The sequence below is a fragment of the Girardinichthys multiradiatus genome, chromosome 17 (genome assembly GCF_021462225.1).
Source record: "Girardinichthys multiradiatus isolate DD_20200921_A chromosome 17, DD_fGirMul_XY1, whole genome shotgun sequence".
Lineage (NCBI taxonomy): Eukaryota > Metazoa > Chordata > Actinopteri > Cyprinodontiformes > Goodeidae > Girardinichthys > Girardinichthys multiradiatus.
Window position 1 is genome coordinate 27,915,893 of NC_061809.1, and position 25,719 is coordinate 27,941,611.

Below are 25,719 nucleotides of genomic sequence, written 5' to 3' on the forward strand. Positions count from 1 at the left end.
CTTATAAATACAAAGTATCTCTGCCGGTTTATGGCAAATATTTAGTTTTAAATATGGAATCTGCAAAAACCTGAAGGTGAATGAATGGACGGACAAACGATGGATGGATGGAGGGAGGGAGGGACAAAACAGTGGTCCAAGGAATAAAGGAAATATTCTATCCACACTAATCCACACACGGAGAACACGTTTTAGATTCCTCAGTTATTTGATCATCTGTCGTTAATTCCTTCAGTCCTTCTGGTTTCTGTTTTAGGCTGATGTTCCCATCAGGGCTATCATCAGGAGAAGATTCAGAGAGCTGCTTCAGAACCTGTTAACCGGGTTGAAACAGAGCAGTACTTAGATGTACCTGCCAGCGTTTTTTACTCATCTTCATCAGATTCTTCTCAGATGAGCCACAGCTTCCACATCACTTCATGTGATGCGTGTCCAAAAATAAGATGCTGCTGAATAACAAAACCCAAAACATGTAGGAAATAAACAGGCGCATCGGGATGAAGAGGAAAACAATTGTAATGATGGAAACGAGCACAGAGATGAAGATCCAAAGTCAGCACAAAACGGAACATTTACAAAAAAGCTGAAAGAAAATATAACAAGCCACAACCAAACCTCCACACGGGTCAGAATCCGACCACTGCACCTTTAAATATTTCTATCACCTGTGTGATCTCAGCTTGTTAGGGATCACACGACGCTGAGGAACAGACTTCAACAGAGCGTCGGGTTTCCAGAGGTATCACTGTTTTTATTTCAGAGTGTCTGAGAGAAAAGGCACTAAACCAAACCAGGAGTGAGACGGAGGAGCAGAGGAGTGGAGTCGGATTAAATTAACACCCAAACATCACAAAACAGATTCACACCAGTCCAGGGTACAGCAAGAGAACAATCAGTTTCACAACAAGAACTGCAAATGTAGTGCTTCAGTATCCCAGGAGTGTCCCGAGTCCGAGTCCTCCCACATACATGAGGACAACCCAAGAGGAGACAAACCCCCAGGAACATAAAAAACTTAACAGCTTCATTTCTAAACAATAACTGACTGATTATTGTCTTCACGTCTGAGTTCAGGTCTTATTCTACAGGTTCAGATGATACAACAGGGTTAATTTTAGCCAAAAAATACTGGAATAATCATTTTCTCACAGAAAATATGACATAACAAAAATACAACTGTGTTTCATAAGAAGCTTCATATTAAGCCCATTTCAGACGTTTGGATGCAGCTTCAGGAGTTATCCACATGTGGTCTTATATTAGAAATTCGTTTGAGGGGGAAAAAACGCTTTAGTGAACAAATGACTCAATATTTCAAGGCAGATTCTTGTTTAAACAAACAATCTAACAAAAAAAAAAAATCTAAATTTGCAAATCCTGAAAGAAAATTTACATTTTTAATAGAAATTTGCCTGAACGTAAATTACATTTTATTTGTAATCAATTAAAAATGACAAGGAAGAAAATATTTGTTTTAAATTGGAGTCATTTTCAGAAAATAAAAACTTGCATAAATAAAGTCAATCTAAAAAGGAAAACAAATATGAATTTATAAGCATCTTTAAATGAAATTATAATTTTGAAAGCTGAGTTGCTCAGTTAATAGGTAAAACAGAAGATATTCTGAGATTCGATACAATTTAAAAGAAAAAGCTTCAGTTTAGAGGAATGGGGGGAGTTAGTGCCCTATTATTATGCAAAATAAAAGAAAAACAGCTCAAAATAATGATTTTGCTTTACTATAATTTAGCAATGAAAAAAAAAAAAATCACACTTAAGTTCAAGTTTTCAGAAATTACATTTTACCTTCTTCAAAAATCAAATTTAACTTATATTTAACTTAAAGATAAATGTCTTAGACAATTATTATTATTAGTTGCAAAAATAAAGAAATTTGATTTCATAAATTCATTTTAAAAGAAATGATTTGGGGGAAAGAGGTCATCTAGAAATTAATTAGTTTGGTAGTTTTATGAGGAAATTTGTGTTAATATTTTTGTGAAATTAGATCTTTTTTGTTTTAAATGGGTATTTCTCCTCAATAAATAAGTGAAATTGTGATATTAAAAACTGTTAAGTCACTGAAATATGAGATCAAACATTTTTGCCCTCAAATCTTTTATTGTTTTGTGTTTTTTCCTAAAGGCTCTTAGCTTATTAAACAATATTTCAAGTATTTTCTCAGTTTTTGGAGAAATGTGTCTAACAGGATCAGTGAGGACTCCTGAATTATTGATTATAATTGAATTTTAATGCGAGGAGAAGGTTCTCTTTAGTGTCAAGTAATGGAGTTCTGAAAATGAACAGAACCTAAAGCACAGTCCCATATTAACAAACCGAGGTCCCGGGCTTTCAGTCCAGTCCGTCGTGTTCCCATGAACAAAAACATTTTTTCCTTCACACACTCAGAATCGCTTGCATACAGGAGGAGGGGAACCAGAACCAGGAGGTGTGTGGGACTTGTTGGGTCAGACACCGCTGTGATTGGTGGGCTTCACTCACAGCTGGTCCTTGTAGTATCCGAGCTTGGCAAAGGACATTTCCCTGCGGAGCTGCATCACCTCCCAGAACATCTGCTCGGCTGCAAACAGAACAGTCCAACAGATTCATTTTAGCATCCAAGTTCAGGCTTCAAATTTCTCCATGAAAGAGGAGAAACTCCTCCAGTGTTTGGCTCATGTTGGAACCAGGACACCTACTGAGACAGACCTAAAGTCTAAATAACAAGGTTTCTTTAATAAACTACAACATATGGCAACATAAACGGGTCAAATGATCCATAATGCGAGTCCAGAATCAATAAATATGAACATAAAGGACATTTTTTTGCTTTTTATTAAGATATTTGTGTTCTGGGGTATAATCTACAGAACCTTAAATATTTTCAGTTTTCACAAACCACAAAGAATTATTTTGGGACATTATGCTGACAGACCAACACGAAGTTGTGCATAATTGTGACCTGAAAGAAAAATTATACAACATAGTAATAATAAAAAAACCTGAATTTGTATTTAGAGTAAATTGTGTCGGTTCCTCATTGAACAGTAGCTCTAGCTCAGTCGGATTGGATGGAGAGCATCTGTGAACATCAGTTTTCAAGTCTCATCACAGATTCTCAGTTGGATTTAGGTCTGGACTTTGACTAGGCCATTCTATCATATGAATATGCTCTGATCTAACCCATCCCCGTGTATCTCAGGCTGGTTGTTCTGCTGGAAGGTGAACCTCCGCCCCAGTTTCCTGTCTTCTGCAGCCTCTAACAGGTTTTCTGTCCTCAATCCATCCATCTTACCATCAACTCTGACCAGCTCCCCAGTTTCTGCTGAAGAAAAGCAACCCCACAGTGTGATGCTGCCATCATGTTTCACTGTCTGGAATGTTTTGTCTGCTCGTTTTCCGGCACTCAAAGCCTGAACCAAAACGTTCAGGGGCACCAAGCGGCTCAGTGGTAGACCAGGTGGCTACAGTCATCGACGCTGCAGTCCTAGGTTCAATTCTTGCCCCCGGGTCATTTACTGCATGTCTTCCTCTTCTCATTCTGCCATTCTTCCTGTCCAGCTACTGATGAAAAAGGGCCACCAAACAACCCAAAGTTCAATTTTGGTCTCATGGCAAACAGGACTTTCTACAATGGCTTTTTTCTTGCCACTAATCTATTAAAAGGTGGACTGTTTACTAGCTAAAGGCAATTGTTTGCGCAGGATTTTGTTTAAATGATTTTGTTTGAGTAAATGAGGCTGAATACAAACTTTTTGATTTAAGATTTCTGAACAGCATGTCTCATTTTTCACGTTACCATCCTACACTGCTTTATGTTGGTCTATCGCATAAAACCCAAATAAAACCCACAGCGAGGCATCGAGTTCATCTCTGCGTTTCTTCTCTTACCATCCTGCTGCTTGACCAGCCCTTGGTGGATGTAGCGAATGTAGGTGAAGAAATTACACACCGCTGTGATCTGAGGGGGGGAAACAGATGAATGTTATGCCAGACTCTGGACAAACAGCTTAAATCTTTTTATAAAACATGTTTTAAATTGAAGGACGGAGGCAGGGGGTGTTATTTTCCTGCAAACTCAATAGCAGATGTAGGATAGTCCACATGACAGTGAGGCAATCTCTTCATTCCTGGGGCAGGAACAAAGTGACTGTAGGGAAAATTTGTTTTGCTAGATTACTGGACTGATAAAACATTTGGTTCTAAGAAAACCTGTTCTTCCTCAATAAAACTGATCCATTTTGCATCCCTTTTTTCTTACTGAAAGGTTCATTTATGAGTATTCTCAGAACATCTTCCCGATTCCTGCTTATTTCTCAGTAACATTTATTACTGCAGCTCGATGACACGTAGAGGCCCAAAGCTTTAATGTGAAGCAGTCACATCGTTTTAAAAAACCTTGTTAAAAGTCCAGCTTCAAATCAAATCACAAATAAAACATTTCTGTAGTGACATGTTCTGTAAGTTGTTCTTACAATATTCTGCAAAAAGATTAAATGAAGATTCATTGATTGCAGACCTTTCTTAGCGTACAAATCCACTTTTCTGCATTTTGTACTAAATTATCAGCTAACATCTGACTGAATCCACGATGCTAGTCTAATCAGAAAGCTGGTTGCTATAAGAAACAGACATGCTTATAATCATCTTTGTGTTTGCAATGGCATGCTTCGCATCAAAATGGCCTTACATGCAGGAAACTGCTGAGAGGTTCTGCTACAGAGATGAAGGCTTCAAGACAACCAAGAGTTTGCCTCTGTGAACCATGTGCCACCAGTGCAGAGTTTGCTCAGCAGTGGCAGTAGGTGGGTGTGAATGCATCTACATGCCGAAGCATCTTGTGTCCATCAAGGACAGGAAGTACAGGTGCATCTCAGTGATTTTGTATATAATGAAAAGGGTCATTTTTCTACAATAGATTCACTTCTTGCATGAAATTACTGAAATAATTTATTGAGGTCCACCTGTACAAAAACATCAGTGTAATTTGACATTATTACATATTAAATGTAAACATCATTCACTGTATCTTAAAATCATCATTTTTATTTTCATTTCGCAGTTTAAGACAACATAAACAATATTGGTAAATGTTGAGAAGGACCTGATTTCAACAGTTAAACATTAAAGCTGAAAAGCAAAATCAAAGACGACACTGGTGAATATCAGTGTAGGAGCGTGGGTGGGAAAAATAAAGACATTATCATTATTGCAAAATTTGAATTACCAAACGTATGTTTAAAATGTGAACATGTCAAAGTGACGCAGAAATCTGCTTTAGTTGCTGTTGTGTGTTTGGTGTAGTAATGGTTTTGTCCTGCAGGTGGCAGCGAGTTCAGGACTGTGTGTCAGTACTCACTCTGTATCTGCAGAAAGGAGAGATGTAGTAATAGCTGGACGAGTCTCCGAACTTGATTCTGTGCTTACAGGTTTTGGTCTGACCACTCAGCGCACATTTTCTAACAGAGACAAAAACATTTATTGTTTTCTTTCAACAGAAGAAGAAACTGAATCAATCTGCAAACCAAAACATGCTGAAGACATTCGAGAAAGACTTTGAGGAGAAAGGAAGGAAAGAAGGTGGTGAGGTTGGTTCTGATCGCTGTGATAAACCTGAACAGCCAGGTGGGGCGAGGGTTACAGAGTGCTGACGGGAGACAGTAGGACTTACGTGACGAGTTCGGCCCTTCGCCCACTAGAGGAGGAAATTAAGGGAAGATGGAGATGTGACGATGGAGTGAAAGTTCGATGAAGGGGGGGAGAAAGACTGAATGTGTATGTTCTCACTTTGGTCCTCCGCACTCCACCGCCGACGCTTTGACCACGGGCAGCGGCTGGAAACCCACCGGCTCCACGCTGAGCGTGTTCTGCTCCACGGCTTCCAGGATGGCTGAACCCAGCTGGAGGACCAGAATAAAATTATTATTATTATTTGTCATGCTCAGAAATAATAAAATATACACTGCTTCAAATACAGGGGTTGGACAATGAAACTGAAACACCTGTCATGTTAGTGTGGGAGGTTTCATGGCTAAATTGGACCAGCCTGGTAGCCAGTCTTCATTGATTGCACATTGCACCAGTAAGAGCAGAGTGTGAAGGTTCAATTAGCGGGGTAAGAGCACAGTTTTGCTCAAAATATTGAAATGTACACAACATTATGGGTGACATACCAGAGTTCAAAAGAGGACAAATTGTTGGTGCACGTCTTGCTGGCGCATCTGTGACCAAGACAGCAAGTCTTTGTGATGTATCAAGAGCCACGGTATCCAGGGTAATGTCAGCATACCACCAAGAAGGACCAACCACATCCAACAGGATTAACTGTGGACGCAAGAGGAAGCTGTCTGAAAGGGATGTTCGGGTGTTAACCCGGATTGTATCCAAAAACATAAAACCACGGCTGCCCAAATCACGGCAGAATTAAATGTGCACCTCAACTCTCCTGTTTCCACCAGAACTGTCCGTCGGGAGCTCCACAGGGTCAATATACACGGCCGGGCTGCTATAGCCAAACCTTTGGTCACTCATGCCAATGTCAAACGTCGGTTTCAATGGTGCAAGGAGCGCAAATCTTGGGCTGTGGACAATGTGAAACATGTATTGTTCTCTGATGAGTCCACCTTTACTGTTTTCCCCACATCCGGGAGAGTTACGGTGTGGAGAAGCCCCAAAGAAGCGTACCACCCAGACTGTTGCATGCCCAGAGTGAAGCATGGGGGTGGATCAGTGATGGTTTGGGCTGCCATATCATGGCATTCCCTTGGCCCAATACTTGTGCTAGATGGACGCGTCACTGCCAAGGACTACCGAACCATTCTTGAGGACCATGTGCATCCAATGGTTCAAACATTGTATCCTGAAGGTGGTACTGTGTATCAGGATGACAATGCAGCAATACACACAGCAAGACTGGTGAAAGATTGGTTTGATGAACATGAAAGTGAAGTTGAACATCTCCCATGGCCTGCACAGTCACCAGATCTAAATATTATTGAGCCACTTTGGGGTGTTTTGGAGGAGCGAGTCAGGAAACGTTTTCCTCCACCAGTATCACGTAGTGACCTGGCCACTATCCTGCAAGAAGAATGGCTTAAAATCCCTCTGACCACTGTGCAGGACTTGTATATGTCATTCCCAAGACGAATTGATGCTGTATTGGCTGCAAAAGGAGGCCCTACACCATACTAATAAATGATTGTGGTCTAAAACCAGGTGTTTCAGTTTCATTGTTCAACCCCTGTAAGTATTTAGCTCCTTACAGTTTTAATGTTTCAGATTAAACTAGTTTTTATTTCAAACAAAGATGATCTGAGTAAATACAAATAGCTGTTTTCAACTGATTATTTTCTGTTTTAAAAGGAAAAAATCTATCCAAGCCAAACTGGCCCTATTTTTTAATAAATATAACTGCCTCATAAATAGAACCCGTCTGACAACATGAAGTAGGCAATAAAATCTAAAACAGCAACACATCATGCCAGGTTCTAAAGAAACCAAGAACAGATGTGAAACAGTCCCTGACATCTATGAGTCTGGAAATGGTTATAAACTTATTTCTATGACTTTGGGGTTCCAGGAAACCAGTGAAAACCTTGATCCACTGATGGACAAAGCATGAAACAATAGGGAACCTTCCCAGATATGGCCGCCCAACTACATTTACTCCAAGGGGTCATCGATGACTCATCCAGGAGGTCAAGGAACAACACCTAAAGCTCTGCAGGCCTTACTGCTTCAGTTAAGGTCAGAGGTCATGATTCAACAATAAGAAAGAAACAGGGCTAAAATGGCCTCTATGGGAGAACTCCAAAGCCAAATCCACTGCTGACCCAAAAGAACAGAAAGGCTTGTCTCATATCCACCAAAAACATCTGGAATCCTAAGGCTGCAATAACACTGCAGGACTTGATGCTCAATTCTCATTTTTTCTGAAATCAGATGTTTTTGCATTGTCATTCACATTACTTTTAAAATGCCGCCTATATCTGAATCCAGCGTTAACTGTTGGCGGTTCCAAACTGACCCGCCTGCACAAAAGAACAATAACGTCACACACAGCACGCTTTGGTCCATTGCTTTCAGCAAGTTTCTGTCTGACGAAAGCTGTTTAATGTGTCAGCAGACGCTGAGGAGGAAAGAGATTGAAACTCTGCATTCTAGCATTTTGCAGGGACGATTCAAATTCAAATTTGGCTTGAATATTACTGAGGTCTAACATCTCACGTCCCTCCACTGTCAGTACCATTGCAGCTGTCGTCCATCTTGCTAACTGCCATCATCTACCTGCAGAGTAAACTTGTGACAAACGTCAATGGAAAATGACGACAAAGTCACGTCAAATCCACCTTGTTTTATCTCACTGGAGTGGCATTTTAAAAGTATGAGATACGAGTCGGATTCAGGACCATATATGGAAGTGGCTCAAATTTGACTTGAAAAACATAAATCTGATTTGTGCCACATTTGCCAGCGGTATGAAAATATTCTGAGGCCTGATGAGACAAAAGCAGAACTTTGGGAGGTCTCGTTACATCTGTGAAACTAACAAAAAAAAAAAGAGCTGCATACCTACAGTCAAACATGGTGGCAGTAGTGTGATGGCCTGGGATTGCTTTGCTGCTTCGGTGCCTAGAGGACCTGCAGTGATTGAAGGAACCATGAATTTTACTTTCTACCAGAAAACCCTAAAGGAGAAAGTCCACCTATCGCTTTGTGACCTTAAGTTCAAGAACTTTAGTTTATGACTTGATCAATGACTCCAAGGTGTCCAGGCACTGTGGCTGTAAAACAAGCCCAAATGATCAGCCTTCCACCACCGTGCTTAACAGCTGGTATGAGGTGTTTGATGCTGTGCTACTTTGTTGTCATGGAACCAAAGAACATTGGTCCAGAAGTGTTGTGGTTAATCCAGATGACTCCTAATTTTAGTTACAGAAAAGAGGCTTCTTCATTCAACCCTTCCAAACCAACCATCATTTTTCAATCTTTTTCAGTCTGAACTATAACCTTTAACCTGCTGAGGCCTGTAGAGTCTGAGAAGGAGCTCCTGGGTTTTTTTTCTTATTTTTGGGGTGAACAGCAGTGAAGGATCGTTTGGACTGGAGCTGCTCTGATTTAGTCTAAGACAGTACAGACTCATCTGTGAGGAGAAGACCTGATGGTTTAGTATGTGCACCTCGCTCTTGTTGAAGGTGAGGCAGGGGAAGATGTCCTCCCGGTAGACCCTCTCCAGGAAGGAGCAGCGCCGGTCCAGCGTCGGCTCCTCCTTCCACGCTTTGAACTCACTGAACAGCTGACTGTCCACCTTTAAAAACAGCACAGGGTTAGCGAGCTCATCGCCACACTGAAATCTTCTGGGCTGATATCTGAGCCGGGCTCCCACCTCCCTACACTCCCTAACGATGGGCTGCGTCGCTGTCGGGTCGGGCTGCGTCCCCAGCATGGCGGAGGAGGTGCTCTTGTTCCGGCTGTGGCCCTTCTTAAAGGGAGTCTTGGTGGCTCCTGCAGACGGGAGCTCAGCCACGGGGGAGGTGGGGGAGGAGAGCACCAGCGTCTTCAGGGCCTGAACCTCCGCCTGGAGGACATCAATCTGAGGGAGACAGAGGCGCATTTTTCTTCAGTTTTCTATTATAATGAATTTTAAAAATGAAATAATTTCCATTAAATATTTATTTCCAATCCACATAAGGTTAAATAATTACACACACCTGCAATAACATATGTCTGAAGGTCCCTCACCAAACCGCACCTCAACCACACTTTTCTGTACCCATTAACAAGCTCCTGATCGAAACATGGACCCAACTCCAACTGGGCCCAGGTTTCAACCATCTAGCTGCTGATTGTGTTCAGGCTGAAGTATTTGGAGGTAGTCCATAGTTTCATGTACTTTAGGCAATGCTCCAAGATCTCTGGCAGCAAAATATCCCCACAACATGATGCTACCACCACCATGCTTGACACTTGGTATAGTATATTTAGGTTTGAAAACCCATCTGGAGTCTATTAAACATGTTGTGATTGTGGCCAAACAGCTTTTCAATTTGTTCTCCTGAAGACACAGCTTCTCCATCTGGGTAACTGCAAATGGTAGTCCACCTTGAAGGTACGTCAAGCATCAAAGCCGATCTGCCGCCCCTCTGATGGAAGGAAACTACGGTAGTTAGGAAACAACCCAGGAACCACCAAGGCTGAGCTTTCCAGATGTTTTTAACCAACATTACCATCACTGTGTCTAGAATCATGTGTCAACTAGGTTCCTGTTTTAGACTCTAGCATGTGCGTGTGCAGATTACCCGACTTCAGCTCCTTCTTATACAGGAGGCTTCAAAACCATTATTTAGTTTTAGCAAACTGTTAAAGTCCCTGAGTTCAAAGCCAAACCTTCCTAGGATCTAGTAGTGGATAGAGAGGCCCATTTTAGACAGAAACTGGCTTAGTATAAAAGAACTGATGGAAGAAGAATAAAAATACTAATATTAGATGTAATGAACTGTAATTTAGAAGCTAATATGGAAAATCTAGAAGTATTTCAGGCTTCTGAAGATTGTGCAGGAACCCTGTAGATGATGACAAGTTTCTTTAAGTGCCTGACTTGTAAAGAACAAAACACATGTGCCTTACTCTGATGTCATGTTCTCTTGTCTTTACCATTTTGAAGAGTGACAAAGATTCTAAAAACATTTCAGTTATGTTCCTTTAATAGTGGTTGTTATGAGTGGCAACAACTGTGCCACTGGTGATTTTATTAAAACCAATTATATCTGACCATTGGATCGTTTCTCCGCTGAATTAAATGTTCCCAAATAAAAGGTTAGATTTTTCCAATTTCTCCAGTGTGAGATGAAACTGCTGCATTAAAAGATGGATTCATTTGGAGGTTTTAGTCCTACAGTCAGAGAATAAAAATCACCTTGCCCAGAGCTTCCTTCAGCTGTTTTTCAGCATTCGCCTGTTTGACGTTTGCTTCTCTCACCATCTTGTGGGCCTCCTGGAAAACAAAAACAACACAGGACATTTCCACAGATGTTTTCTTCTCAAAGCGACTGCAGCCACACAAGCTCACTGCAAATAGGAGGAAGGTTTTATGCAACTACAAATATAACAAAACGACGATGAAAGCTCAGGCTGGCGTAAAGAATGCTGGAAATACAAGAAAAGCACACAAACACAGAGTCTCAACACCTTCTGGGTGGAAAAGAAAGGCAAAGGAGGCTGGTGAGAGGGAACATTTTAAAGTTCAATTAACAGCAACAAATCCCATGTGTCTCTGTTTCCTTTTGTCCCGTCTCTGGCTGGCTGCGAGGTGAGGAGGACAGGAAGCAGGAAGAGGAGAAGGAGGGGTGGACCGACCTGGAAGAGACTGGCGGTGAGCTCCTCCAGCTCCTGGCCAAGCTGGTCTCTGACTTTAGACAACCTCTCACACTCCTCATCCTTCAACAGCAGCTCCTTGCACACACACACACACACACACGTACACGTATATACCACACAAACAGAAAACAACAGAAAAAACAAATAAAAAAATGAATGAATGCATGGAGGTAAAATAACTGCATGGCAAAAACAAGAAATGGGGGGTGAAATGAAAATAAAACTAACTTTATCTTAACAACAAACATGGAATTAAAGAAATAAATTATGGGGTTTTACCTGCTAAGCTGACGGGAACTATGTTAAAGTTTTTAGGTCATATTTTATTGGCTTATTTGTGTTGAATGTTTTAATTATGTGTACTGATTGATCTCAGTGAGGTAACCTGCATAAATAGAACTTAAATTAAAATACATTTTTGTCACATTACAACCACTAACTTATTTTGTCTCGTACTGCATCATGTATTTTATTGGGATTTCATGAGACAGATGAAAGATGTTCATTTGTATTCAGCTCCCCTGCAGACATTTTGGGGCGTGGTCTGGACTTTGACTAGGCCATTCAAACACATGATCTAAACCCTTCTATTGTAGTGAAATCAACCTAATATGTGTTAGCGAAGCCACACTAAAGGGGGTTTAGTGCTCTTTGGTGGGAAATTATTAGGATTTAATGTGAGGATTTGCTCTGTGTTAATCAAGTCGGGGTGTAATTGAGGGAATAAATGACTGTGTGTGTGTGTGTGTGTGTGTGTGTGTGTGTTGTACCGTCTGAGCCTTCACCAGCTCGTCTTTCAACCTCTCATATCCCTTCTCTCGGACCTCCATCACCGACGGGCTTTGCAGCCGCGACTCGTCCCCATCCTCTCCGGACAGGAAGCTGCCCTCAGCCAGCTCTGCCTCCAGGCCTGGCACGCTGCGAGCGTGAAAACAACAGGAGGTGATTACTCATCAGAGCTCAGCAGCAGAAAAGCTCCATTTGGTTTCAGCTTTGCTACCTTCCATTGTGGCTGTGCCGCGGTGTGGAGTAAACCGGCTGCGTGGGGAGCTGATCGGCCCGCAGCGACGTGGGGAGGCCACCAGGAGGCGGCCCCAGCGAGTGGGTGCGGTACACAGAGGTGGGCGCGGTGTTGTTGCGGGCAGGAGGGCGCTGCTCTGTTTGGTTCTGCAGGAACAACACAATAGTCACAGAAGGTTTGAGGAGTGAAACTGAAACGTCTTCGCCATCCTTGATCAGTGATGCGGATGCAGAGAAGATCCATATTTAAGATACTTTTGGTCACGTCATGGAGGTCTGGTCTGCAGACCCCGATCTCACACTGTAAGGCAATGTTCTCCAAATGTCCAAACCTCCACAATCGCCAAGTCAACAGAACTTGTGACAAACAAAATGAAATCAAAAAAAATTATATTGTGATTTTTTTCTGCTCAACAATAAAGCCAAAAATAGTTTGTGATACAGATGAAGTTAGTCACCTTTTTGCAGGAAAAGAATGTGGAAGTCATTATAGACCCAAAGCTTTAAACGGGTTTTGTCTTATTAAATGAAAAGGATCTAGTAGACAAATACTTCTGGGCTTAACTGAAGAAAATAGAAACAAATCGAGTTTATTCTCAGAAAAAGAACAGGATTTGGGTCACTACTCATTCGAAAAAAACTTGCTATGTTTAGCCAATTAAAAGCAAACCTTTTTTTCACATCACAAGCACAGACCCTGCTGTATTATAGTAAGATTTTATGTAGCAGATCAACAAAAAGCAGCCCCATTTACTCTGACACCCTTAAGTAAAATCAAGTGCAACCGATTTCCTTCAGAAGTCATCTCATTAGCATGTTATTTAGTCTTAGCATAAGATCATCACCTTAACAACGACCCCAAACATACAGCCAGAGCTCCAATCAAAGCATCATTCTGAGATCATGATGTATTTTCTTCATGGTTGAGATCCTTCTGAGTCATCAAAGCCACGAAGAACACCTTGGTCTACTCTAAACCTGCAGCCAATCACAACTAGGCTGCAATTGTTGTTGAACAGCTTCCGCTTTCTCTCATTACTGGAACTCTTTAGAACTTGGACGAATCGAAGCCACCACAAAACATCACCTGAAAAGTCCATTTTAAAGGGTTCTGATAAAGTGTGTGGTGACAGCTCCGCCTACCTGTAGGTCAGGCGTGGTGGGCGAGGCCAGGTTCACCTCGTGGAACCCCTCCAGAGCTTCGGCATTGCTCTGACCGCTGCTGCAGGCCATAACTGCTCCTTTCAGACATCATCCACTCTGCAGACAGCAGACCTGAGTGTTAACTGAGGCCGCGGTGTGGTTATCAAAAATATTCAGCTTTACAATCACAGGAGCAGGAAGGCAACACAATCTTGTTCAGACTTTCGTGTTCAGCTCCGGAGACAAGTTTAGCCTGAGGAATACGTTTGTGTTCGTCTATCAAAGTGTTTAGGATGCTGAAGTGAATAACTCCGGGTCAATGCATACAGAAACCTGAAGAATTCAAGACAAAATCCAAACAAAAAGACAACTAACAACAAACTGCTTATTTTCAGCTTTATGGCTTCATCGTGGCAGTGGCGACGGTGGTAGGAGTCCATCCTGTAATCGGTGGGTTGCTGGTTTGTACCCCCCACTCTGTCCGTCTGTCGTTGTGTCCTTGGGCAAGACACCTTGCCTGCTGATGGTCAGGGGGCCCAGTGGCGTTGATCGTATGGCAGCCGTGCTTCTGTCAGTGTAGCCTAACAGTGTCAGTGTGTAAACGTGTGTATGCAGGGTGGATGACTGACTGTAGTGTAAAGTGCTTTTGGGTCCTCGGACTTGATAAAATGCCATATAAGTGCCATTTACCATCTACAGAAACTGGGCTTCCGACAGCCTGCAGACCCAGATCACTTTAAAAGGTTAGAGGGAAGTCTGGCTGCTTAGAAGCAAAACTTAAACAAATAAAGGGCGGATCAGGAATTCTCACGTTTTGTTCTCCAAGCCCTCAGCTATGAAGCAGGACTAGTTTAGGTTTAGTTTGGGATTTTCACCACCATGGAGCTGGTTAACGTCCCACCTGGATCCATCACTGCAGTAACTGATGCTGGAAACCTTATCATGAAAGCTCTGCCTAGAACAATCTGTATGGAAAGATGAGTTTCCTCTTTCAGTCTCATGTTTTGTCTGCACATGGTCCAACCATCACATTATATAGAGTCAGAATGAGAGCAGATGACTGAGAAATGGACTAACAAATCTGAGAAATGGAAAGATATTAACACAAAGGGAAGCTTATTTGTCACTGGTCATGTGTGGTGATGGTACCATCGTTCAGCTGTGGATGGAGAGGCCAGTAGGCTCTGGTTCCAGGTGAGCAGAAACAGTAGTCCTTCACCTGAAAAAGACACAGAGGTCACCAGTTATTGCATCTTCTGTCTCATAATTCATGCTGGAAACAAAAAACCCATCAACAAATCTTTCCCAGACAAAACAAAGATAAACAAACTGATTCCTGATCCTAAATCCCTCTGAAGTGTCAGAAAAGCTACAGAATCAGGCTCCAGTGTGTCTGATTAGCAAAACAAACAAAAGAGAATAAATTAGAGACAGTAAGAACCTTACAGGCAGCAGCTGAATCGTGTGATTGATGGAGTTTATAGGTGCAGCCTAAGAGTTGCATACTTCAGTTGTCTGTTGAAGCATTATTCAGCTCAGCTGTGTAGGCGTCGCAGCTTGCATTTGACACGCATAGTTACATCTATTGTGCATTGGGTGCCGTATGTATGAAGCTTATTATATATATAAAACTACGGAGAAACAGTTTATGAAAAGATTAAAAACAGAAACTGTTAGTAGTTAATTTTGATTAATTTAAAATAATTTTTCCCGCATGATCTCTACGAGTTGGAAGAATGGAAGAACATTCTTCAAGAAAAACAATTACACAACAACCCATCCTTCCACCCATTGCCTTTCATTTATCCAAGATGGCGGCACAGAAGTAACAGGTCCGGGACACACACCCAGACATCCTTCTCCCCAGAGATTACCTCCAGCTTTTTCTGGTAGAATTGTTTTGGTCATGATCCATATCTTGTCGCTAAAGGATGAAGGTCAGATCATTGACGGACCGGTAAATTGAAAGCTTTAACTCTCAAGACCACTCCAGCTAGAGGCGTGGCATCAGACTTGGAGGAGCTGACTCTTACTACGACCACCTCACACTTGGCTGCAAACAGCTCCGGTGCACTTCAAGGGTGATGGGCTGAAGATGCCAGCAGAACCACACTAACCTCAAAGAGCAGATAATAGGACCCAGGGTTTCCCAAACGAGACATCCTCCTCTACACAACATCAGCTTGAGATCCTGTCTGTGAAGACCACAAACAGGATCGAAGACGAGGAGCGATCCTGTTGGAGTCCAGCCAGGCCTGAGGAGAAGCTCAGCTTTGTGGGTACAGCTGTTTCAGGAGGTAAAGATCCACGGCCAAGACATCCAAGCATCTTCATGCATCTGAGGTTAGATGTGTGTTTTCTGACACTTAGGATCGAAGTTTCCCCTGGAGGCTGAGAAGAGTACTACCTCCATAGTTGAATCACATTTTCCGATGCATGTTCTTAAAGATTAGGACCACCACACTGGTGGTCTGCTGCTTGAGAGGTTTTAACTACCTCTGTGACCCATGCCATGGAGATACATTTGACTTCCTCAGACTATGCCTCCTCCAGGGAGGACACAGGGACCGGATTAAGGAGATCATTCAAGGAGACGAGTTTGATCATTTAAGAAGTCCAACAGGGTATCTGCTGTAGTTCAGGAAGTCATGAGGCAGTAAAAACTATTTGAGGGAATGTGCTTCAGGTGGATGTAAGGGGAAAATAAAACATGACCTGTTTCCTCCTTCCTCTGTTTATCATTAATCTGGTTTCACTCTGAGGGTCAAACTCCAGCAGAAACACAGACAGGAAGTGGAAACAGGAGTGACAACAGCTCTATTTTCAGACCAGCAGTCCTCCAAACCAGTCCCACCAAATGGACCTGATGATGACTGTCTACATGAACAGAGTGGGAGTGTCCCAGTATGTACACAAAGGCTTAACTATGTGACAGCAACACAAGTAAATGTCACGCCCATTGCTTTGGAAAAGCTTCAGCTGGGAGTGTCCCTGTTCGCTTTGTGTCTCGGAAAGATTGAGGATTTTATGCCTGCAGATGATTTGGAAATAAAAAAACAAAAATCAGCGCTCAAGTAAGAAAATCAGAACTGACAAAATAGAAAAGATCTGTGATCAGGAGAGTGTCAAAGATAGCAGCAACTGATGTCTCCTTGATCACCTTCAGGACAGCTTTTTAAAAAATATGTTTGTAAGCAAAGTCATATTTAGACCTAAACTTTAATTTTTAATGAACACTTAAAATATTCTGCATTATTCTGATCCTAATTTACTTACTTTGTTTAGGTAATCACTTCTCAAGCCTACTTCATCTAATCCCACTAAAAAGATAAAAAAGGAATGCATTTTATTAGGAATTATTTATTAGAAAGGATCCTATTTATCGCTGAGTTACGTCTGTTACAAATTTTAAACCTATGCAGGATTAATCTAATGTATATAGCTTTATTTTGCAGCATTTTGGATTGTTTGAAATCTGATGTAAATACATGACAGTCTTCAGACATCAGAAATTAAACAAAAAAAGAATCAAATCTACAAATTTCAGATTTGCTAACCCTAACACTGAGATTTAAATCCAATCAATGGCTTCCTGTAGGGTTAAAGTTGTCCTTAAGCAGCTCCATGATGCCAAAGACCTGTGTAAACACACACAAAGACACTTAAGGAGACAACAGCCTCCATGACGGTGACATGCAGAGAGAGAAGTTGACAGTTCACCAGGTGAAAAACCACCTGGCTCAAACCAACCAATTGCTGATCTCCCTTTGACCTGTCTCCATGGAGACCAGTCCTGGAAAGCCTGCGGTAACCCGACACGTTGACAGATGCTGATCACAGATCCAGTAACTCCGGCCGCCCGGCACAGACTCATCCTGTTTCTCTCAAACAGTTCAACCATGCATGTCTATTTCATCCCTCATTCAAACATGCATAAAAATAAACTGCTTTTCATTTATATACAACAGACACAACATTATGACCACAAACAGGAGAAGTAAAAAAGAGCCGCAAGCAGCAAGGGAACATTGTGTCCTTGAGGGAACAGAAAAATGGGCAAGCATAAGCAAAGGAAAGTTTCCGACTAGAAATAAATCGTAAAGTTATGAATACAACTACTGTTCCCTGAAGGAGAGTAACGAAGTACAACACATGAGTATGGGATATCACGCCCTGCGTGTCCTGGCTGAAGCCACCTCTAATCACGCCTCCTAGGCAAATGATGTGATGACGACAGGTGACAGGCCCCGCCTGCACTATATACCTGTCCGTCATCATCGTCATTACTCAGTTCGATAGCCGCTATTCACCGAGCCCAGCTGAGCAGCGGGGCAGCCATGTGTTGTACTTCGTTACTCTCCTTCAGGGAACAGTAGTTATATGCATAACTTTACGTTCCCTTTCAGTCGATTCACTCAGTACAACACATGAGTATGGGACATATATAAACGCCCCGCAGAGCAGCCATCAAACCTGGATCATACACTGCATACTAGTGCAGCACTTCAGACCCAGCAGAAAGAACAGAGTGAGCCACAGAATGGGTTGTCACATCCAAACGATAAAACTTTACAAATGTGTGCGGCGAAGACCAGCTGGCTGCAGCTCAAATGTCACTCATGGCCACCCCTCTAAATAGGGCCCAGGAGGTCGCTATGCCCCTGGTGGAGTGAGCCCTCACACCACGTGGCATTGGGAGACCCCTGTTGCTGTAAGCCAGAGAAATAGCCTCCACAATCCAGTGGGAGAGTCTTTGTCTGGGCAGAGCTTTCCCTCTTGCTGGGTTAGCAATACACACAAACAGTTGATCACACAATCTCACAGACTGAGTACGGTCAATGTAACTACGCAGTGCACGTAAAGGGCACAGGAAGTGTAACCTCCTTTGTATCCTCAGATGCAAAAGGAGGTGGACAAAAACTCGAAAGCTCTATAGTCATGGAGCTGTAGTCTGAAGGTATAACCTTAGGAAGATAAGCTGCATTGGGTCGCAAGGTGACCTTGGAACCATCAGGTGAAAAGTGTATGCAGGTAGGATTTACAGACAAAGCATTGAGGTCTCCAACCCGCTTTGCAGTTGTCAGAGCAAGAAGCAGAGCAAGCTTATATGAAAGGAACTTCACATCTACTGACTCCAAAGGTTCAAATGGAGGGTCACAAAGAGCTTCTAGTACCAATGTGAGATCCCAGGAAGGAAAACTGGGTTTAATCACAGGTCTGAGTCTACGAACCCCCTTTAAGAAGCGTACAGCCAGAGGATGAGCACCTGGTGTGACTCCATTAAAACCAATATGGCAGGCAGAAATGGCAGCCAAGTAGACCTTAATTGTGGAAAAGGAAAGACCTTTATCCAGCAGATCCTGCAAAAACATTAAAACTTCCACCATAGAGCACTGAAATGGAACAATGTGCTTGTCCTCACACCACTGCTCAAAAGCTCTCCATTTATAAGCGTATAAGCCTCTAGTGGAGGATGCTCTTACATTCTGGATTGTTGCCACCACATCAGGGGGGAGGCCTTTGGCTAACAAGCTGGACTTCTCAGCAGGTAAGCATGCAGCTTCCACATCTCTGGGTGTGGATGAAATATCTCCCCCCCTGCCTGAGTGAGGAGATCCCGGCAAACGGGGAGTTGCCACGGCTCTGCTGCCAGCAGGCTGATTATCTCGGAATACCATGACTTTGCAGGCCAACGGGGTGCTACCAAAATTAGGGACAGACCCTGTTTGCGCACCCTCTCTAGTACAGGTAGTATCATTTCCACTGGGGGGAATGCATACAGGAGTACATTGGGCCATTGATGGGCCAGGGCATCCACTCCCAGCGGAGCATCCTGATCTGTTATGGAAAAGAACAGAAGACAGTGGGTGTTGGCTCTGGTGGCAAAAAGATCTACTGCTGCTGTCCCAAACAGACACCATATTTGTGCCACCACGGAAGGGTGAAGCCTCCACTCTCTCACCCGAGGTCCGCCTCTGGAGAGCAAATCTGCACCCAGATTCAGACGTCCCGGGACGTGAGTAGCTCTGATAGACAGAAAATGTATGCTGCACCACTGTAAGAGGGTGTGAGATAGTTTCAGGAGAGGAAGTGAACGAGTCCCTCCCTGTCTGTTTATGTATGAAATCACAGTGGTGTTGTCTGTCCTGACCAGAACATGTTGGTTTAACAGAACCTGGCAGAAATGTTGCAGAACCAGCAGAACCGCTAAGAGCTCCAGGTAGTTTATGTGGAGTTTGGATTGTACTAGTGTCCAAACCCCCTTCACGGCCATGCCATCGCACAACGCACCCCACCCCCTCAGGGAGGCATCCATGGATACCACCTTGCGAAAGGTTACTCTCCCTATTGGCGAACATCGGCACAACAGTCCTGGTTCCCGCCAAGGGCTGAGAGCCGACATACAGGCAGTGGTTATCGTTAGCTTTCTGCTGCGGTGACGCCATGCACACAACCGGTGAGAGCGGGTCCACCGCTGGAATGGGTGCATCTTCAGTAGACCGAGTGGTACTACTGCAATCATAGAGGCCATCATACCCATCAGTTGTAAGATGGTCTGGAAACGCAGTTTGTGTCCCAACTGAAACTGAGCTAGGCAGCGGTGAAACGCGGCCACTCTGTGGTCGGAAAGACGTGCCCTGCTTGTAAGGGAGCATATTTCCAGACCGAGAAATGAAAATTGCTGACTTGGGATCAGCGAGCTTTTCTGAGAGTTTACCAAAAATCCTAGGGCTTGAATGTGCGACAGAACCCGAGAAAGCTGCACTGTCGCCTGTTCTCTGGAACTGGCTATTAAAGACCAGTCGTCCAGATAAGTTAAAATGTGGACCCCTGTCTCTCTGAGAGGTGCTAGCGCTGCCTCTACACATTTTGTAAAGGTGCGAGGCGCTAGAGACAGACCGAAAGGCAGTACGAGGTACTCGTACGCCTTGCCCTCGAAGGCGAATCTCAGAAACTGTCTATGGTCCGGGTGTATCGCTACATGAAAGTAAGCGTCTGTCAGGTCAATTGTGGCGAACCAATCACCTGGGCTGATAGCACTCAGAAGCTGCTTGAGTGTTAACATTTTGAACTTGTATGTTCGGAGGTATTTGTTCAGAACTCTCAAGTCCAGGATTGGACGAAGCCCGCCCCCTTTTTTCGGAACAACAAAATAACGGCTGTACCAACCTCTGTTCATGTCCAACTCGGGAACCGCACGAATAGCTCCTTTTGCCAACAGTGTATTTATCTCCTCTCTCAGAACCTCTGCTGCTTGGGCCATTACTGCCGTGTTTACCACGCCAACATAGTGGGGTGGTCTCCGGCGAAACTGTAAACGGTAACCCATAGCAACGGTCCTCTCCACCCAAGGATGGAGTGCGCATGCGCGCCGCATATGGAGACGTGAAGCCAGGCGACTGGCCTGCGGCCCTGTTGGTGGAACGGTGCTGCCCTCTCCCGACGTGCGAGAGAGGTGCAGCCTCATTTGGCTGTCGCCTGCAGCTCTATGATTTTGACTTTTTTTCATAGAAAAAACTGTCTTTATTGAAACATTTGGAGCATCCATACAAACATTTGGAACAACTGCAGTGCTCAGAAACACATTCAACGCACCCAAACTGGGGGCTTTTAGTGCAAATATATTTGTTGGGAAATTGTGCTTGGGAGACTGTGTGGGGGAAACGCAGCGCCTCTTGGGACTGGGATCCCAAACAACACCAGCAAAACCTCTTTTGGACGGCACCCGCCGACAACTGGCAAACATGTCTCCCTGCTCCCGAAACTCCTGAGTCCCACAGCTAGGAGGACTGTGGTTTCTTCTTTCGGGACGTCGAGTCCCTCTGGAGCCCCGGAGGAGGACACCTGCTCCAGGGCGTCTTTCGGGGAGCTTGGCCGTGGTTTTGTGGCTGTGCCGTCTGAGGGTTCAAGCTCACGGGTCGCGTCATCCTCTTCGCTGGGGGTGGCGGTACAGCTGGTTTGTGAGTGCCCGAGCTGGATTTGGGTCTCACATCTCGCCTGGGGATGATACTGCGCAGTGCTTCGGTCTGCTTTTTCCTCTGCTCGAATTTCGCCTGTATGGCGTCGAGAGATTGTCCAAACAGCCCGTCGGCTACCAGTGGTTCATCCAGGTAGACGGCTCTATCCCTATCCGGGATGTCAGAGAGCGTCAGCCACAGGTGCCTTTGAGCAACCACCGTCGATGCCATCCCTCTGCCCAGTGATAGCGCTGCACAGCGGGATACACGGAGGATGTAGTCAGCGGTGATTCTCACCTCATTCAAGAGTGGCATCACAGGACTCTCCGGCGGTGTTGCGGCTCCAAGCTCCGCCAAGCGCATAGCTTGGTATGTTTGCAGCATGGTAATGGAGCTCAGGGCACGAGCGGTGGTCGCTTGAGCCTTGTAGATTTTCTCCAATTGAGCAGCGGAGAACCTACAGTGCTTAGACGGAAGCGATGTTGGACCACCCACACCGTGATTTTGGGATGGGGCCAGATATGCTGCCAAAGACGATTCCATAGGCGGAAGATTCACCAGTCCGGCTTTTTCGGCGCCTTCCAGCTCCAGATACTGTCCATAACCAGGTACCGTGATGCGGGTGGACAGTGGTTTGTTCCATGAAGACGTCAACTCAGAGATAAAGTCTGGGAACATGGGTAGATGATGCTTGACTGCGGCCGGCTCCGAGGGGAGATAAAACCCCGCGAATCGCGATGGCTTCTCCGCAGGAGGTGGGGAGGGCCATTCCACGTCCAGGGTTTCAGCTGCACGGCGGCAGAGAGAAGAAAGACGTGTCGCCCGGGTCTGCTGGCGCAGCAGCGGCAGCCTGACTCGGCAGAGACTCATCCTCATCATCGGACAGACCATGAACATCCAAACCGATGTCCAGTACGTCCTCTTCTCCCTGAAGGGGTTCTAGCTGAAGCTGAGACCGAGCACCTGCATTATCGGCTAACCCATCAATATACTCCATATGGTCTGCCCAGCTGGAAGCGGGGACTTCGACCGAAAAGCCGTCCTCGTCAGAATTGGACGAAACTGGGTTTCCCGCCTCGGAGAGCAGTGGGTCTCGCCGTGAGACAGCAGCCTCTCCCAGCACCTTTTCGAGGAATTTAACCCGCCTCTCCAGGGTCGAACGACGAAGCTGGTGACAGAACGCACATGCTTCGGGCTCCGCCAACGCTCTGCGAGCGTGAACGATCCCGAGACAGACGGGACAAGCCTCATGCTGGTCCTTCTCATGAAGCGAGAAGCCGCACCCCTGAGGAACAGGGACGAATAGAAGACTTCTGCTTCACTTGTGTTGGCTTTGTGCTCATCCCGAACCACAAAGCCAGACCGAACTGCTTGAAATTAGCGCTTCGCGGGCAGACACGCTTACCAGCAGGCAGCAGTGACTAACTCCAACAAAAGCAGTTGAACTAATTCCAAGTAGCCCTTTGAAAAGAGACACAGAGCTAACCAGCAGCAGCTAGCTAGCCTGACTCAAAGAGGTGTTCTTAGCGAGGTGAATAGCATAAGAACTGAGTAATGACGATGATGACGGACAGGTATATAGTGCAGGCGGGGCCTGTCACCTGTCGTCATCACATCATTTGCCTAGGAGGCGTGATTAGAGGTGGCTTCAGCCAGGACACGCAGGTCGTGATATCCCATACTCATGTGTTGTACTGAGTGAATCGACTGAAAGGGAACTTGAGATTGCTAGAGATGTGTAACAACCAGGGACTACAAGCAGACAAAGACGAACTGCAGAAGCTGCCGCCAATGGGGAAAAGTTCCTGCAGAAAATAAGGACCCGGTCTGATGAATTTTATTTTCCATCATGTTGATGGTCAGGTCAAAGTGTATCAATAAGCTGGTGGAAAACAGACATGCTTTATTGGGATTTTAATCAATAGACCAACACATTAGAGTGCATGAACTCATACATGCTTCTTAACAGTTGTTACCAATTAGAACATAAAATGGATTGTGTGCATTTATATCCATCCTCCCCTGACTCAATACTTTGTAGAACCTCCTTTCTCTGCAGTTACAGCTGCAGTTCTTTCGGTCTCTACCATCTTTTCATATCTACATGCTGAAATTTCTGCCCATTTCTCTTTACAAATCCCCCTAAGATCTGTCTGATTGGATGGAGATTACCTGTCTTCAAATCTAACAAGTGAATAGGCTTTGATTTAAACCATCCATTGCATCTCTGGCTGTATGTTTAGGGTGTCTGTCCTGCTAGAAGATGAACCTCTTCTGCAGCCTCCTGGTTTTCTTCCAGGATTGTCCACTCTGACCAGCTTCCCTGTCCTCACTAAAGAAAAGCATGCCCTCAGCATGATACTGCCACCTCCATGTTCTGGTTTAACCAGATCCAGGTGTTGTTTAACAGCAGAAACCCACCTGTTTCAATGTGCAACTAGCACAGTGGCTAACAGCTGCTAGCAGCCCAGCTCTGAAGTTAGCTTCTGATTGGAGGTATATTTCGCCGTTTTTTTTAATAAATCTGAACAACCGTCAAAATCCAAAATCACAGAGGCTGCTCAAACTTAGACCATCAGAAAATTTAAATGCAGGCTTAAACAGCCTAATACGTATATTTTTATAAGGTGGCCCCTATTAGGACTCGATTTAAGGTCCCAATGCAGCACCTAAACGACCGTTTAATATTTTCCTAACTATAATACAGTTTTTACAGATCACATACTGTATTTTAAAGAATAATTAGTCAGTGTTTAATAACCCAGCTCTGGTTTGACCAGTTTAATGTTATTAGATTTGGAGCTATATCTAAATTCTAGGGGTGGAAGTGTTAAGTAGTTATTTACTAAGATGCTATGAATCTTATGCTAACTTCAGCGTCACTGTGAGCTAACAGGCTACTAACGGACGATGTTAGAGAGCTAGCTGCTGCTACCTGACACCAAACATAAATCAAACATGCATCGGAACAGACCCTGTCCACGGCAGACATGCTAAACCAACAACAAAATTGCTTTTTGTTCACTTTATTTGGAGGAAAACAGAAAGGCAAAACGACGCTGTCCGATAATGAGCGCATTTAGCGTAATAATCCATCAGCTAGACAGCGGACTCCGTTCAACCGGGTTACAAAATAACAGAACCGGAACCATTAAAGACAGCCGAGGACTCACCGTGAGAACAGAAGCCGAGTCGGTGGGTCCTCCTCCCCGGTAACGTGCCGGAACAACCTGACAAACAAACAAACAAACAAACAAACACACACACCGGAGCGGCTGTTGACGCAGAGCCTGACGGGAGATGCGTTTGGGGACGGCTGGGAAAATAGACGATTAGCCCTCAGGTTCCAGTCGAATTTGACTTTACTGCACTCCTGTGTTGGGTGTTATACAGCGCACTGATTCATATATAGGTCCAGAAGTTCCACCAATTAATAAATAATAATCATAATTAATTACTTAAATATCTCCTTAATTATTTAAACTGAAACAACTGCATTTCATTAAATCTATATTAATTTAAACTTGTTGATAAGGATATACATTTATTTACAAAAAGAATATGTAATTATATGATTTATACAACTTCCTAGTTGCATGCTGCAACACATCGTAAATTTTATTTGTTTTGATTGTGTATGGTTTTAACATATAATAATTTCCTATTTAAATTCAGGAATTTCACATTGAAATAATAATTGATGTATTTAGTTTTTGCAAATTAAAATTGTTGTCAATGCTTGTATTTAATTAATAATTTCATTCAAAATTTTTCCAAATATGTGAAATTGTTTGTTTTTTCAAAAGTCACATTAATGCAACATGAATTACAATACCATAAGCATATCAAGTCAAATATCGAGATTTATTTCTCTTTCCACACGCCAGGGTGAGTAACTTTTGCAATAATCAGGTTGGAGATATATTATGTTGCCAAAGTTGTAGTTGTTATTTGATTGTTTTTGCTGTTTTATTTGTTTTTTACCAGAAAATAGATTTATCAGATTCACCTGACGCCACAGATTTCCAGTCAATCATTGATTCATTGAAAAATAATTTCTCTGTGTGCAATTATTTGTTGAGCAAACCAATGGACTGTCTAAACAGCACATAGCCAAATATCGGCAAACGTGCAAAAGGACTAATATACTTTAATGGAAAAATTATAAACCACATTAATGAATTTAAATTGAACTAAATTAGATTAAATTAATGGCTCAGAT

General features: G+C 43.6%; 1 protein-coding gene across 5 annotated transcripts; it reads right to left on the reverse strand.

The window, feature by feature from the left end:
• Positions 1-498: 498 nt before the first annotated feature.
• On the reverse strand, positions 499-24,837 carry LOC124882985 (RAB3A interacting protein (rabin3)). 5 transcript variants are annotated; one of them, XM_047389746.1, is made up of 14 exons: positions 24,671-24,833; positions 14,689-14,758; positions 13,540-13,656; positions 12,377-12,543; positions 12,147-12,294; positions 11,356-11,451; positions 10,916-10,993; positions 9,386-9,592; positions 9,179-9,307; positions 5,788-5,900; positions 5,672-5,695; positions 5,360-5,459; positions 3,892-3,961; positions 499-2,581 (listed from the first exon to the last, which is right to left on the reverse strand). In XM_047389746.1, exons 3-14 carry the CDS (start codon positions 13,627-13,629, stop codon positions 2,499-2,501), a joined length of 1,305 nt encoding a protein of 434 aa, XP_047245702.1. In that variant the 5' UTR covers positions 13,630-13,656; positions 14,689-14,758; positions 24,671-24,833; the 3' UTR covers positions 499-2,498. The 5 variants fall into 5 exon arrangements, with proteins under 5 accessions (XP_047245702.1, XP_047245705.1, XP_047245703.1 ...); XM_047389749.1 differs by lacking the exon at positions 11,356-11,451 and having other exon boundaries at positions 24,671-24,835; XM_047389747.1 differs by lacking the exon at positions 5,672-5,695 and having other exon boundaries at positions 24,671-24,830.
• Between the last annotated feature and the right edge of the window lie 882 nt (positions 24,838-25,719).